The 16,926-nt window shown below is 44.7% G+C and overlaps 1 protein-coding gene across 22 annotated transcripts in view; it reads right to left on the bottom strand.

Annotated features, from left to right (window-relative positions):
* LOC103691527 (uncharacterized) overlaps positions 1-16,926 on the bottom strand; it is a 618,188-nt gene that overhangs the window by 19,340 nt on the left and 581,922 nt on the right. For 12 of the 22 annotated variants that reach the window (XR_015671560.1, XR_015671561.1, XR_015671557.1 and 9 more), the window contains one exon: positions 6,275-6,462. Coding sequence is in view for 11 of the 22 variants with exons in the window: in XM_087636959.1 (XP_087493085.1) it covers positions 6,346-6,462 (117 nt within the window). In the remaining 11 variants the exon portion in view is untranslated. Of the gene's footprint in view, positions 1-4,528; positions 5,255-6,274; positions 6,463-16,926 lie in introns of those variants that run through there. The other 10 variants (XR_015671553.1, XR_015671550.1, XR_015671551.1 and 7 more) reach the window with 3 other exon arrangements.

The raw sequence follows: 16,926 nt of genomic DNA, 5'->3' as shown, positions 1-16,926 counted from the left end.
CGGAGGCAGAAAGAGCAGGAGTTCTAAGGTCACATGGGCTGTATAAAGTGAGGAGCCAACTTGGACTACACAAATTTTGTTTCTGACTCCCAGGGGGGTGGAAAAATCCAAGTTGAATCAAACATTGGCATCATTTTGTCTGTCTTTTTGTTCTGTTTTTTTTTTCTTTTCTTTTCTTTTTTTCGGAGCTGGGGACCGAACCCAGGGCCTTGCGCTTGCTAGGCAAGCGCTCTACCACTGAGCTAAATCCCCAACCCCTTGTTCTGTTTTTTAAGATAAGGTTTCTCTGTGTGACCTTGGCTGTCCTGGAACTCTCTCTGTAGCCCAGGCTAGCCTTGAACTCAGAGATCTGCCTCTAGTGTGCTGGGATTAAGGGCTTATGCAGCCACCACCCCACTTGATTTTTATGTTTCGAAGGGGCTAAATTAACACAAATAAACATTATAGCATTCTGCAAGTACCACTTCTCTATCTGTCTGTCTGTCTATTTGTCTGTCTATCCATCTATCGAGACAGGATCTCTCTATGTAGCTCAGGCTGTCCTAGAATTGCTCTGTAGACCAGGATGACTCCTTGAATTTCTATTGTGTCCCAAATGCTTGATTAAAAGCAGGTACCATCATATAGGACACTGCAACTCTTTAAATATGAGGAATAAATCTCCAAGAAGAACAAAAGTAAAAGATAATTTTGTTTCTTCAACCTTGCCAAGGTATTAAAAGACAGCAGTCCATAAAAACTAACGGGTGGGACATGGCACAGGGGGTAGGATGCTCACTTTTAAAGAATGAAGCTCTGAACCCTTAATCCCCCTTGCCCCAATACACAAGAAAGAAAAAGAAACTCTGGGTTTGAACCAGCACAGAATGAAACCAGAAGCATGTGAAACAGAGGCAGAAGGATCAGAAAGAAGCTCCAGCTTGGCTAAATAGTGAGTTGTTGATACACAGGAAGTTCTAGGTCAGCCTGGGCTACTTGAGACCTTGTCCCTGAAAGAGAAAAAGCAAAGCAAGTTCCATCAATGGGCATGGAGGTAAAAATGTTTGTGTAGCATGGTCAAGGCCTGGGTTTGATCAGAACGGGAGAGAAATCCGTGCAGTCATTTAGTTAGTTACACAAAACTGTCTTGAACTCTCAACCAGTGTTTTAAAAAATCATATATAACAGAAAGGGACAGATTTCTGGGAATTCAAGGCCAACATGGTCTATATAGTGAGTTTTGGGCAGTGAGGGATGCATAGTGACAGTGTGTCTCAACCAACCAATCAACCAACCAATCAATCAAAATATTTAATTAGAAAGCATGTACAATGCCAAGTGGCGATGGCACACTCATTTAATTCCAGCACTGGGGAGGCAAAGGCAGGCAGATCGCTGAGTTCAAGGCCAGCCTGGTCTACAAGTGAATTCCAGGACAGCCAGGGCTATACAGAACCCGGAGTCAAAAAAGTAAAAATGGGGAAAAGAAAGAAAGAAGTCATGCACAATGGTAAACAAATTTGCAAATTGGCAAATTTTACTGAATTAAAGTCTTTTTTAAAGATTGACAGTTCTTCTATGTACTCCCCAGGGTCACCTTTATTTAACGCCCCATAAAAACCAAAACCTTTCCTCTTCTTCTTCTCCTTCTCCTCCTCCTCCTCCTCCTCCTCCTCCTCCTCCTCCTCCTCCTCCTCCTCCTCCTCCTCCTCCTCCTCCTCCTCCTCCTCTTTGTTTGGAGACAGGATTCTACTATGTAACTTGGCTGTCCTGGAACTCACTGCATAGACCAGATTTGCTTTAAGCTCACAGAGAACTGTCTGCCTTCCACCTCAGGAGTGCTGCGATTCAAGGAGTGAACCATGATGCCATCATGCTTGGACCCCATTAAAGAAAAGTAAATAATAATGGTATTTAATTGGGAAATTGATTTATGTACGATCCTATTCCTGTCATTTCATCTCACATCTGAGTGCAGGGGCCCCTTGAGCAATCTGTCTACAGATCCATCGCTGGAAGGGCATCATCCCTGTGAGATCTATGCTGTCCTGGGGAACAATAGCATCACTGGGACATGCTTAAGACAAAGAAGTGAGGGTGAAGAGGAAACAGCCAAGGTGATCTTTATTGAACTCTCAATCCGTCTATTTAAGATGAATCACTGTTTTCTTAGCTAAGCTGTTGTCATGTCTAACTTTTCTCGAGTAGCAAATAATCTACACTTCCAACTAAGTTATTCATGGTCCAGTTTGTTCTCAGAATACTATAATAGGCTTTGTGGAGATAAGTTTTATAATAGGGATTTAATGGACTGAGAAGCTAGTAAGGCCCAGGCCTTAGAGCAGGAAGTGCGTGTGTGGAGCACCCCCTCCCAGTCTGCACCCCAAAGGATATTCAGCCTCACTTAGAATTTTCACAAAAGAATCAGATGGAAAGGCATGGCAGCTGCTTCCTATGGGGAAGGACCTTGCCATTTGCAGAGCTGGAAAAGGGGGAATAGCAAATAGGGATGGGGGAGCTCAGCTGAGGTCAAGGCAGAGCCCTTCTGGGCCTCTTTCAGTGAGTGGCCTAACGGTGCCCTCCCAGGAGAGGTGGTGCATTCTGCAAAAAGTAAGGGTGTGTGTGTGTGTGTGTGTGTGTGTGTGTGTGTGTGTGTGTACGTACGTGTGTGCACATAAATGCACCCGCACACACTAATAGACTTACAAGGGTATATACTCCTTGGTTTTATTCTGCAGGCTTTAGATAGCTTGAATTGTTGACTACTTGTAACTCTTCAGGGAGATGCTGTTACATTTTGTCCTTTTTTTTTTTTTTTTTCCTCTCTCTGTCTTCTTCTTTAGCCACGTGTGATGTTACTTTCCTTATTTACACATTTTCCTTAATTTGTATCCAAATGGAGGCTATTAGTCATTTGCTTTACAAAGTAGCAAGGGAGTGAGGCACACAATTCCATCATCAATCCTCACTGCCCAGCATTGTCCAGAGAAGGCATCACTGTCAAAATTCCTCCTTTAAAACATTTCAAAACAGGCAGGCACTTTACTACTTAACAATGCTACAAGTTCTTTGTTTACTAATGACTTTTAATAATTAGCTTTCTTTTCTACCACAGGTTACTCTAGCTTTGTCTAGTTCCTTGTAGCTCTTCCTATCTTATTTGCCTATTTGTAGCAAAATACATAAAAGAGTAACAATGTTTTATTATCTACATAAACCTGATTTTAGTCAGGTAGGGAATCCGAATCTGATACAAGAGCACTTGTAACTTTTGGAAGCTGAGTTCCTTGTTTTGCTCCGTGAGCTTTAATGGTTTCTGGGGCTGACAACCCCTCACTTGCCTGTTAAAGTGTTTATACTGTCCCCAATAACACTCAGCAAATGCTGTCGTCTCTGGCTAAATCCTTACTTAGGGTGCATGCTATGCCTCTGTGAGACAGGGTCAGGAGGTCAGAATTGATTTTGGAGGCCACCTGGAGAGTCTAGGCCATGAACTGACTCAAAAAATTTCTCTCTGAGCCAAAGTGGAGCACCTCCCACGGTCAGATGTGGCCTGACACTCCAACCACAGGACCAGCATTGCTTGGGCTCAGGGAGAGGGCAGAGTTGTCGACCCCAAGAACTGACCTCTTCAAACTTCAGGAGAATTTTTTTGGCAGTTACCACGGTGACTGGATACTCTAAAGGCTTATCCTTCTTACTGAATGAAGTAGGGGGAAAAAATAGGAAAAAATATGTTAAAACCTACCTCACAGAGATGTGTATCACAGTTAATGTTTTCAAAAGAAAAAGAAAGACACTTTTGACTTGTTTATACTTTGGATATTGATAAAGACCTAAAAGACGCTCTTCCAAACCGAGAAGTTTGGTGTTTGAAGCAGATACTGTTCTTATGTTTGTTTCGTGTCTTTTTTTCTTCTTTTCTTCCTATTTTTTGAGGTCAGATTGTTGACAACATATGAATGAGTCACAGGCAAACCTTTTTCTACAACGTCACTTTTGACACAAAGACAATCGTCTTTGAAATCCTAATATTGCCCTGCTCCTCTCAGAGAATAATCGACTCTGAAATAAGACCCAGCATAAATTTTACCTACCGGGAGAAATCTCTGAATAAACATTTTTATTTCTAATTCGGGCTCAGGGTGCTTTTCCCCCTTGAGTGAAGAGTCTTCCTTGGACCTCCCTTGAAATAATAAAATTATGGAGGGAAAAACTCCCAAAAGACTTGCTATTAATACTTAATCTTGTAACAAATGACTTTACAAAAATAATATGTATGTTAAAGACAACACCCAGGACAGGAGAGGTGGCTCAGCTGATTAGGACACTGGCCACCCTTTCAGAGGACCCAGGTTCAATTCCCAATAACCACATAGCGGCTCACACCTGTCTGTAATTGAAGTCCCAGGGAATCCAGTGCCCTCTTCTGACTTCCATGGACACCAGACATGCACACAGTATACTGTCATATGTGTAGACAAAATACCTGGACACATGAAAATGAAAAAAAAAAACCCTAGAAATACTTTATGCATAACAAAGAATATAGAGAGGGGGAAAAGTACTTTATTTTAGAACAAAATAAATATTGAAGCTTTAAAAACCATCAAATGTTCTTTCATGTTAATACCAAATCTGACCTTGTTATAAAGTGCCAGGCAATGAAAATACTCTCATGGTTTTGATTCTTCATAGCAAATGCAGACGCATTAGAAAAACTGCTACTTGACTTTTGGTCACAGGTTATAACTCAAAATTCCTTAAAATAGTTCCTGGGTGTAATATGAAATTAAATGAAAATCAAAATAAGTATTTCTTTTCTTTTCTTTTTTTTTAAGCTTGAAAACTGACAGTCTCTGGTGGTCAGGGCCTGGGTTTGAGTCTTGACTTTGGCAATGACAAACCACGTAGAAGCTGAACGATTACTTCTAGGAAATGGAACCAGACTTTGAGTGCTGTGTCTACTCTGATCCACCCCTGCTTTTCTCATCCACCACCTCATCTGAGGCATCGGCAAGGCCCCCTCTCTCCTCCACCTCTTGTATGCTTGATGTATGCCCACTCTTTTGTGCCGGTGTTTAGGAACACTTCTTCACACACACACCATCAAGCACCGGAGAAGAGAGGGTTGCCGGGCATTTAAAGAACCGTTGGCTGTATAGTAAAACAATGTCTTTGGTCTAGATAGCATTTCTCTGCTGGAAATGTCCATCCCAGATTGAGGCCATCCTCTGATTCGTCATGAGTTCAAGGCCAGCTTAGAATAGAGAGCCTGATTTACAAAATAAAGAAGTAAACATATATCATCTCATATTGATTCCGAGCCTCCCCCCAAAAGATGAATTATAGAAATGTAGTAACTGCCACACCAAAAGTGACACAGAAGTGACAGATAAGTGTTCTAAGCTAATCTTGAAGGTGCTTTCTGTTGTGAACAATGTTTATTGTTCTCTAATCACCACTGGCTTCCTGGAACAGAATGCACACAAATCTATGTATTCACTAAGTCCCGTGTGTGTATGTGAGTGTGTGTGTGTTAAAAAGAGTCTCTCTAATCTGTACTCTTGAGTGTCCTCTTGAGTGTCCTGGAATTCAATATGGAGACCTGGATAGTCTTAACTTGCTGCCTGCATCTACTTTTCAATTGCCAGGGTTAAAAGCATGAACCACCGCATCTGGTTAAATTACCTTTTTTTAAAGGTAACCCGTTTTCATTGCTGTGGGTTTTGTTGGTTGGTTTAAGACAAGGTTTCTTGGTCTAGCCCTGGCAAGCCTGGAACTTACTCTGTAGATCAGGCTGGCCCTGAGCTCAGAGACCTACTAGCCTTTGCCTCCCAAGCTCTGGGATCAAAAAAAGGTGTGTGCCATCATGCCCAACTGGCTATTTGTTTTCTTTGAAACAATCTCCAGTGGCCCAGGCTGACCTTAGTCTGAGATTCGCCTGTCTGATTCTTTCTAGGGCTGGGACTACAGGCATGTATCACTGATTAATTGATCTTAGTTTTAAAATTAATTTTAAAAGGAAACAAAGTATAATTCAGAAATCATTTCTGTCTCTGTCTCTCTGTCTCTCTCTGTCTCTCTGTCTGTCTGTCTCCCTCTCTCTCTCTCTCTCTCTCTCTCTCTCTCTCTCTCTCTCTCTCTCTCTCATCTTTTGTTCACAATGCCCATAGAAGGATAGAGCTCAAGTTAACTTTGCTGTGTTACCAAATACAGAGAGAGAATGTTGTTGGTTCTCCACTGTGTGAGTCACTAAAACTGTGGTGCCACCCATTGTTTGAGATGAACTCACATGGTCCTTCTACTTCTGGGGACCTCCTGGCAAACTTCTTACAGGGCCCAGCGATGACAAAACAGGAGGACTCAGCAAACGGAAATGAAGACTTTCTTAAGAGAAGAGATGTCTGAACTCTCAGACCAAAGCAAGCAGTCAGGTTCTCTTTCATGGATCTTGAAGAGAATATAATTTCTAGGTTCTATCTGAAAAAGGAAAAAAAAAAGATAAGATATAAATCTCTTATTCCCAAGACCCTCCAGTTATCTTTTCTAGTTGTCAGTCTGCCCCCGACATTTTTCCTTCCTTTTTTCCTGTGATGCCCTTGAGCTTCAGAATCTCCTGCTTCCACCACTGTTTATGCTGCACTGGAGATCTAAGCCCAGAGCTTCTTGCACCCTAGGAAAGCTTTTCACCAACTGAGCTACACCCCAGCCCTCATTTTTCATTTTCTGCATAAACATTTATGCAATGATACGGATATTTTATTTAGCAACTCATCAAGCTGAATGTTCTCTAATGGTGAAGATCTACAGGCGTGTTGTGGCGTGAAGCACGCGCTAAGACTTACAGATAAATTTATAGTAGCAAAGTGTGAACTCCAGAGGCCCCACTGACTGGAACCCACTCGAGACCTGGGGGCCTGCTGAGCCCCCTGACAGACCAGGGAATATCAACCAGCAACATCAGTCCTTCAGGTACCCAATGCAAAACCACTTAAGCTACTCTTCCAGGAACAATGTGAGCAGAGACTCCACAAACCCAGGTGTAAAGAAACAAAGTCCTGAGCCTTGAGAAGCTTCACAATTCCCAGGAAGTGGATTGTATGGAACACAGCAAGGTCATGTTGTTGATATTATTTCTCCAATTTCCTTTCTTGAGTTGTTATGGCCGATAATAGTGACCCTCGGGTTTTAATTGATGTCAAACAGGAGTTGCCAGCCTTCCGTTTATCTCCCTTAGTGGCAGGAAAGATTGCCCAGATACCCTGGAGCTGTGTGACCCAGGGTGGCTGACTGTCCAAACATGTCTTCACCTTGTCGCTTTAACATTGCTCCATTTGACACCAGCTTTGCTGCTGCCTGCCTCCAGGACCCAAGAACCTTGACAAGGGAGTTAGAAGAATCCTCTCCTTCCTCCTTCTGGCTGCTACTTGTGGCTGCTTTCAGTCTTTGCGGAGTGGCCTCATATTTCTCTTACTCATTACTTTTGGGAGAACCCCCCTCCCCCGCCTTTTCTTACTTTTGGTTAGATCATGGTTTAATTATGAAAAATGTCCAGGGAGCCCCAGAGGAGAAATGAGTGAGGGAAAAGATGACTATTTCTTATTCCTTCTCCTTCTCCTTTTTCCTCCTCTTTTTCTTTTGATAGGGTCTGATGTACACCGGGCTGGCCTGGGATTCTCTTTGCAGATGAGAATGAATTTCAGTGTCTGATTCCCCTGCCTCCTTATCCCCAGTGCTGAGTTGATAGCTGTGCACCGCTATGCTCAGTTGGGCTGGGGTCGTAGCTGAGTTGGTGGAAGGTTTGCTAACCTGTAAAGGCCCGGTTCGATCCTTTTCAGCATATACTAGGTATGGTGACACATGCCTATATCCCAGTACTCAGGAGGTGGGGGCAGGAGGATCAGAGGCCCAAGGTTATCCTCAGCTATACGGTGAGTTCTAGGCTAACCTGGGCTACAAGAAGCCCTGTCTAAAATCAAACAGAAACAAGAAGTGGAGTCCAGAGCTGGACAGAGAGAAGAAAGTGGGCAAGGCTTGTGGAAATGAGGGGTGGACGTGTCCCTGATCAGGGGTGAAGCCAGTGGAGAAAAGAGCTGATGGCCTGGCCACACCCTGTCCTTCTCAGACGTGATCCCTTTGCCCCTCTAGACACATGGCCCTGCTCTTTGAATGGGCGTGGCATGGGCAACTCAACCCATGTGGAAAGGCCTCCCTGGCATCCTTCATAGGCCTTTGGGAAGCTGTTGGAGATGGGATGTCTTTTATTAGAGCACACTGGCTCCATCCGTCACATACATGCATCAACAGAGGCTCAGACGTGTGCCCTCCCCCATCCCACTTCCCCCTCTCTGCTGTCCTTCCTCCAGCTAAATAGTTCTTCCTTTTGCTTTCGAGTGATTTAAAACTAGATTGCACACAGGGAAAACTTGTCAGTTTGTTTGTCTTTTGTTTTGCTCTCCCTAGTACCCTTTCAGGTACATGTCTAAAAATAGAATTTTTTGGGCCAACAAGATGGTTCAGTGGGAGAAGGCCACTGCTGTCAAGCCTGACACCTTGAATTCAATCTCTGGGACTCATATAGTGCGAGGAGGACATCTTCTGACCTCCATGTCCACACATCCACATAAATAAATAAACATGCACAGAAATCTTGATATTGTAATTGAACTGTAATTAAACAGCAACTTTTTTTGTTGTTGTTTTTTCAAGACAAGGTAGGTCTCATATAATCCAGGTTGCTTTCTTAACCACGATGGTGCTGAGGATGGCCTTGAACCAATGTTCTTCCAGCCTCCAGTTTCTGAGATTCTATGTGTGAGCCACCAGACCAGTTTATGACATTCCGGGGATGGAGCCCACGGAATCCTGATGCTAGGTAGGTGCTCTACACTTGAGCCACATGCAAGCCCTTGACTACTATTTTGTTTATTGCTTGTCCTGGCACTAGAGATTGAAGCTAGAGTCCCTCACACACCCGGCGGATGCTCTGTAAACAGAACTCGATAGATAATGAATTTTGATGATTGTCAGAAAAGATGGGTGAGGCCAGCAAATGGTCCATCTGCCCAGTCTACCTGCTCCCAAGACACTCTTGGCCATCGTAGATATCCCCAGTACAAAAAGAGGGGCATAGAAAGGTGAAGACTTCAAGTCTAGGATCCTGGTTCTGGACACACAATAGTCACTCATCTACAAATAGAAAACAACACAAACAAAGCAAACACCTTAATGGCTTCAGGGTCTCCCTCCCAGTTTGCTCAAGGACATTGTAGGAAGACACTTCAGTGTCTGATTCTCCTGCCTCCTTATCCCCAGGGCTGAGTTGACAGCTGTGCACCACTACGCACAGCTGGGGTTGTAGCTGAGTTGATGGAAGGCTTGCCTAGCTGGTGTGTAAAGGTTCCAGTTCAATGCCTTACTGTAGCCTGAATCCCAATACTCAGGGAGGACCTAGAATTACCCAGGTGATGGATGAATGGAAATCTCACACACACACACACACACACACACACACACACACACACACACCCCGGCAAACATACACACATAAACACAAGCATACGTATACATACTTACACATACATGTATCTTTTTATACCTCAACATCAAGCGTAGCCCACCCACAGAGGTGATGGGTTGGGAAGAGAGGAGTGTTACTACGGGAGGAGCCAGATCACCAGAACTCACAAGACCTGTACAGGGATATGATCAAATGGCTGGGGTGCTCCTTCTGCTAGCCTGGACCTTGTCTCTATGGTGAACAGTGCCTAGGATGCTTCTCTCAGCCACAGGTTTGTTCTCAGGCCTCCAACTTGCTGTATATCTTATGTTTAAATCTTCAGAGTCCCAGGCATATGCTACCGTGTCTGGTTTATGTGGGAAATCCAGGCTTTTCTGCACGCTAGGAAAACACTACCAAATGAGCTACATCCTCAGCCCCTTCCAGCATCTAGTTTTAATCCCAAAGTACAAGTGCTGGAGAGTGAGACGTCAGGAAACGTTACTGCGGGCAATGAAACAGGCTGACAGACGGCAGGCAACAGGGCTGCAGCAAGCTGGACGGCTCTTGGCAACAAATAAGGTGGTGTGAGCAGATCCGAATGGTGAGGTGGGGCGAGCTGCAGACCCTGGCCCAGGTCACAGCTTGTGCTCCGACCAGCAGACCTTTAGGTACCTGAGAGCTCTCTAGCTACCTCCACTGATGACTCTTGCTCTGGTTTCCTTGTAATCACCCAGTTCCACCAGGGTTTCTCTCTGCTCCACCTGCTCTTATGCTTCCTGAGGTGCAGGTCCACGTCTTAGGCATCCTTGACCTACAAATTTTCCTGACCCAGGTGTTTATGTTTGTTTGTTTGAAGTCCAGGGGTCTTGGGATTCCTTGGACTTCCGCTGAGATGAGTGTGCTTGCCTGTGCCCTACCACAGAGAAAATAATGCAGAAGATGAAAACGGTTTGCTCCTCTATGTCTATGTCATAAGAATATGTGCACATCTTTAAGAACTAAAATGTGAGTTTGAGGAGCTTTCAAAGCTATGTGCGTTTGGTGCCTCCATTCCGGCCTCCGCCCATCTCACGCTGCTGCTAACGGCTGCTGTCAACATGCACGTGTGCTCATAAATTTTGAAGCAACTTTAAACACCTACAATGACCTCGTATACACTTGGTGTTTCTTACTAAAGGAAGGAAGGAAGGAAGGAAGGAAGGGAGGAAGGAAGGAAGGAAGAAGGAAGGAAGGAAAGAAAAGGAAGAAATAAACATCTTTATTTTTCATGTGTGTGTGTGTGTGTGCACCAGCATGTGTGAATACTGGTGCTCCACTGAGGGCAGAAGGCATCAGATTCTTATAGGCTGTTGTAACCTGCTTTGACATGGTGCTAGAAACTGAATTTCGGTCCTGCAAAAGTGGCAAGTATTCTTAACTGCTGAGCCACCTCTCTGCCTCCTTTCTAAGATATGATTTCTTTTAAGGTTGATGCATCTGATTGTTGATCATAAGTATTCAAATTAAACAGCCAGTCCCATCCCTCCTCTGAGGGTTGAGTTAGTTAGTTATAAAAGTTCAGGTTCAAAATTGAATTCCCCTTTGCACTTTCTAGGGCTTGAATTTCATTTTCCGCACTTTGATTAAGGCACAGCACTGGAGTTAAGAGTCACCTTGCTAAACTGGACTCTCTCCTCAGTCTTGTGAGCGCTATGAACAACACCGTCATAAAATCAATAGGAAAACCTCAGCTGTCACAGATCCTAAGCAACTCCTAGCCATAGAAATGACATGAACTGGCATTTCCCGAGTTGGGAAATGTTCTGCTGGCTGATGTACCCGACCAGCTTCAAGTTTCCCCGAGATCACTGTGAGAGCAGAGGCCTGCCCCCACTGAGCGACTGAGATGCCAGAATCCGCTTTTCTCCCGGTTAGAGACCAGGTGTTCCCTTTCTTCTTTCAGAAACAACCGCAGGAGCCAGCACAGCATATTGAGATGCGGGACTCAGAGCTATTTCTAAGCTCTTCTAAGTTGGCTTTCGTAGAATTTATAACAGGATTTCAAATTAGGTATTTTTCCCCCCCTGAACTGATGAAAAAAAAATTCAGATTTGGATTTAAAAGTAGAATTCAGAAACCAAGCGCCGAACAGTTAGTTCCAAAGCCAGTCTGCAGGGCCACTGCCAGGGTCCTGCAGCATCTAAATCCTGCAACTCCAGAAAACAAGGGCACAGTTTGAATCGCCTTTGTCCCAACTTCCCCGTTGCTGGAGACAAGCTTGGCCTTGCTGCAGTTTGCCTCTCGAAGGCTAGCATGTCACTCAGAGGAGGAGAAGAGGAACCTCTGACTGGACCAACGCTGCTATCCGTGACCTGGTACCTTCTACTCAGTTCAGCGGCCTGTTTCATTGGAGCTCACTTAAAAACCCATTACTGGATGCACCTACTCTGGGATTCATCCTACTGAAAACACGTTAACCCTCCCCCAAACTTTGCTAAGAAGGCATATGGCTGACTGCTAAGTGGCACACCACAAATTATTTACACACTGTAGGTAAAAGATACTCTGAGAATTCTGTCAGTCTGTGCCGCAAGTAACACAGTTGCCCTGTTCCTACATCAAACTACCCCTGTAAGTAAATAAATATATGCATAAGGAAGCTAGAAGGAGCTGGATGATGGTGGCACACACCTTTAATCCCAGCGCTCCTGTAGCACAGGCAAGTGGATCTCTATGAGTTCGAGGCCAGCCTGGTCTACAGAGAGAAGAGAGTTCCAAGACAGCCAGGGCTACACAGAGAAACCCTGTCTGCAAAAGCAGAAGCAAAACCAACCAACCAGTCAAACAAAAACAAAACAAAAGACCCCAAAACAAACAAACAAACAAAAGAAGAAAGCTAGAGGGAAACCAGACAGCAGCAGGTCAAGTGACACAGCTTAACGTTTTTATAGCATCATGTGTGACACTTGTCACTGCTAAACCACGGCTGTTGGAGTCCATATTTCCTATATCTACCATCATTAAGATCTCTGGTTTGACAATGAAACACCCCACCTCTAATTTGCTCAGCCTTCTGGAGTCAAGGTTGGTATGTTGCACCCACTTAGCTCTGGAAGAAAATAGAACAACCAGAGCTTCTGTAAAAGGCCAGGATTTCAAATCAGCCTCATTTCACAAGCTCTCAGAAGCCACCCGACACATTCCAATTAGTCTTTTGAGACAGGGGCTCAGGCCTAGGTTAGCTTTGAACTTGTGCCTCCCACGTACTGAGATTGCAGACACGCGCCATAGACACCCAGTTGATGCAGTGCGGGGCGAACTGAACCGGATGCTTCGCGCATGCCCAGCAGGCGCTCTGACCGACAACTTTGCTGGAGGACTGTGGACACAGCAGAGTTCATCCATGATCGTGGTCCACGGGCTTTTCTAGAACAGCAACGGGGACACGAAGGGACAAAGTCCACGCAGGTACCAAGTCACTGGCAACGAGTGTCACCAGCGAAAGTGGGACAGGCAAAGTCAGGAGCAGGAACATCATGCCAGCTGTGATCAGCTAACCTCTGATGTTTATCGAGACAGCTAACTGGACATTTGATCAGTTTGTTAGCCTTTCTTGCCATTATAGAACTGACTAAATACCATCCCAGTCTGAAGTGAGGTGCTGCTGGGTGGGGAATGGTATGCTTCCAAGACTGCCCTATCCTTTCTTCCCAAGTTTAATACACTGTCCTCCTTGTAGCCAAGGCTGGTCTCAAATAGTCAATGTTTTATCTTCTGCCTCCCACCTCCTAAATTCATTACAGTTAATGAACAAACCGTCTTAAACTCTCATAAGGGTCTGGCCACCTGAATGTCAGTTCCAAGTCAGTTCCCTAAGCTTTGTCTTAGCTGATTTTACAGACTTATTTGAGTCTCCATTGATCTGTCTAAATGGCCCACAGTATATGCCAGGCCACCAATTCCGGTACACTGTCTCATCTAGAGTCCCTGTCCTTGTCCAAGCCAGGCCCTACAAAAGGCTAATTTCCAACCCTGAAATACTCTCATAGTACAAAAATCATTACAGCAGCATAACACATGTGACGTTCCAAGCTTATAGATCTGAAATCCTGTGGTTCTGTTCACTAGATGGGGAACCAGGTATGACATTCTTCCGCAGACTCAAGTTCTAGGCCAATGGTAAAGAATCTGGCTGGCCCTGGAAGCACAAATCCTCGGGGGACTAAGAAGAAGGAAAACTTCCAGTGTCCACTTGACAGAGTAGCTACATTTCCCCCCTTCCCCCAGGTTGTCTCTGTGTATCCCTGGCTGTTCTTGAACTCACTTGTAGATCAAGCTGGCCTCGAACTCACAGACGTCCACCTGTCTCTGCCTCCTAAGTGCTGGGAGTAAAGAAATGTACCAGCACATCATGTCTGAGCTACTACATTTCTTCTTTTTTTCTTTTTCTTTTTTTTTTTTTTCAGAGCTGGGGACCGAACCCAGGGCCTTGCGCTCGCTAGGCAAGCGCTCTACCGCTGAGCTAAATCCCCAACCCCTACATTTCTTAAAGGCTCCAGAATCTCCACCTCTTTTTGTTTTCTCTGTCTGTCTCTGTCTCTCTCGGTCTCTGTCTCTCTCTGTACTCTTTTTAGTCACCAAGAAGATACATCTTAAAAGGAATTCTTCCATATGCATCTCACTAAGAACAGACATATCAGGCTATCTCTCCTGGGAAGTCTGAGCACTTGTTGGTCTCGGGGGTAAGGGGTGGAGTTTGGGAAATTCGACCTCTGCCTGCCCTAGCAAGTTGTGGGGTTGTAGATTGGCAGGCGCTCTGTGGAGGCAGGGCCAGGGATAGCAGGGGTCAGCGAGGTTGAGAAGTATTCAAATGTAAATTTACACCTGAAAAGACAGAATGGAGTCACCCACTTGGGGGGTGATTTGAGTTTCTTGTGAAAACACGCCCTGAGTGCTTCCTCTGGAAAGATGAAAGTTGCAGTGGAGGGGAACAGTCTAGGAGTGATGGAACCGGAAGAAAGGACGGAGCAGGGCAGCTTTGATGAGCAAAAGAAACGGGTTCAGTCACCGGTTGTAAATCTATTTCCAACTTTCCCTTTTCAGTGCAGTTTTGGGATTCAATAGTATGGTGGTATTTCTGCCTTACTAAATATTTGGAGGTTGTCTATGAAATCAAGAAAATGCAAATAAAGAACCAGTCTATTTTTTTCCCCTGACATTTGAACGGGTTTCCTTGCCATGTAATAGTTTTGTTTTTGTTTTTTTAAATGATTGCTACCTACATTGCTTAGTGGAATCCCCAAAGTGCCAGTGAGAGAGAGAGGGAGAGGGAGAGGGAGAGAGAAAGGGAGAGAGAGAGCGAGAGAAAGAGAGAGAGAGAGAGAAACTTCCACATTCCAACACTGCCTTCAACCTCAAATGACAGTAAAAGGTCCATTCAGACCCCAGGACCACACGGAGGCATTAATTAGGCTGATGAAATCCATGGAAATGTATGGATTCAGCATAATCAAGTTTCCACCGCAGACTACCGTTCAGGAATACGTGAGCAGCTGGGAGAATAGAAAGTACTGTTAGAGTTAAGTCATGCATGTAATTGAGTATATTTAACATAACCATTTTAATGACCAGTGATTAAAAGTGCATCTTACTTAAATGGTATATCCTCTGCAGCTTCTTCATATCAACTCAGTAATGTTCTCAGAAGGAAAGGGGGGATACAAATTTCTAAACAAGATTTTTTTTTTTTGAGTTTGGAAGAAAAAAGCGAGAAAATGGACTGAGAAGAGAATAAAGAGACTCGTGCAAACAGCCTCATCGGTGTGCTCTAGAGCGGTCACTCCTGTGCCTCTTGTGCTCAGTTCAAATAAGGTAGTAGGAATACATAAGCAAATGACATATAAATAGTTTTTCTTAAAGATGAAAATTCGATGGTGTCCATCTGTGTGTGCATGTGTGTGCGTGCTCGCCCTCCAGCTCTCACCTGCTAAAACTCCTCTGATGTTGAAGAGTTTCCTTAGGAATCCGGGAAGTTGACCCTTCTGATTCCTCCAACCTGTAGGGTTGGCTGATGTGAATGGAGTCTGCCTCTTGGAAGAAAGGAGACTGGGCACAACAGAAGTGCCCAGCTATGACTGTCCATGAGCAAACAGTCCAGAAATCTTGAAAGTGGGGGGAATGAACTTTTCAAACCAACAAGGAGCCTGAACCCTCAGCCCATCTGTGCTTAGAAGCAAAGTCTGCTCTGTTTAGTTCACAGCAACCAGGCCAGAAAAGTGGGGGGCTTCGTGGGACCATGCACAAGCCGGCTAGTACTTCTGTTATATGTTCTCAGTTTTTGTGCTAAAACAAAACAAAACAAAACAAAAAAAACAAAAAAAACCTCAACCAACCAACCAACAACAACAAAAAACCCAAAACCAAAAAACCCCACCCAAACCCCCCACTGACAGACAGCTAGGAGTGTGTAGATTGCTTGAAAAACACACACCCAGGCGCCATTAAAAGTGGGAGTTTAAGAGGGCTGTCCAGCTCCCAAAAGTTGCTTCGCAGCCTTCTTTTTATCTCTCTTCGCTCTCCCCCATTCCCACAGAGAGATGATCCATTCTCCTGTTGAAAAGGACGGCCACAGAGGGGCACATCGCTCAGAATGTCTGGGAGTTGTGCCGACACCTTTACTAGCCCAAGAGGAGGGCTTTTAAGGGAAGTGTGCAAGCACAGAAAAAGGAGGTTGGTGCACGCGGATAAAGTAAAAAAATAGTTTTAGGGGAAAATCATTTGGAGTCTCTCTTCTTCCCGGTAACAGGTCTCCCTTGGCTTGGAGGGATAGGCCTGGGGATGTACTGTCTCTGAGGCGTATTCTTGCGCTCAATGTGCAGTCTATAAATACAGCCCAGGAGTAGTGCCAGAGCAGTCAGAGCACAAAAATCTGAGCCTTGAAAGCACCTTTTCCTTCTGGCTATGGTGGCACTTAAGTGATGATGTGGGCAGCCAAGCTGGGAGATTTATATCTTTTGGAAAGTAGGGCAGGCCAGATGGTAATAGCATCATTAACACACAAACTTGGGACGGGGCGAGTGAAGCTTGAAATCAGGGAAGAGCTCAGGAGAACAAAGGGGGTTGCTGTGAAGAGCCCCCTCCATCCCCCCTGCTGGCCAGAGCTAGGAGCCCCTAGGTACTGAGGGTCTGTTCTTGTCCAGAACTGGGTAATAAACAGTGGCTTTCCCCATCTTCCAGGGTGACTTAGTACAGAAAAAACAAAAACAAAAACAAAAACAAAAACAAACAAAAAAACCCCAACTTTTCCAATAGGCAAACTTAACAGTCCTTTACGGGTGACCCTTCATGCTCTGAAGTGGCAGGAGTGGGCCTTTAATTCAAATGTGTGTTCCCCACACTGGTAATGATAAGTCCTGCAACTGTTGGCACTCTATGAAATCAAAGTTCTGCTTAGTGTAGGCTTC

The sequence above is a fragment of the Rattus norvegicus genome, chromosome 2, assembly GCF_021556685.1.
Source record: "Rattus norvegicus strain SHRSP/BbbUtx chromosome 2, alternate assembly SHRSP_T2T, whole genome shotgun sequence".
NCBI lineage: Eukaryota > Metazoa > Chordata > Mammalia > Rodentia > Muridae > Rattus > Rattus norvegicus.
The sequence above is the reverse complement of the archived record's forward strand: the minus strand, read 5'-3'. Positions and strand labels throughout refer to the sequence as shown.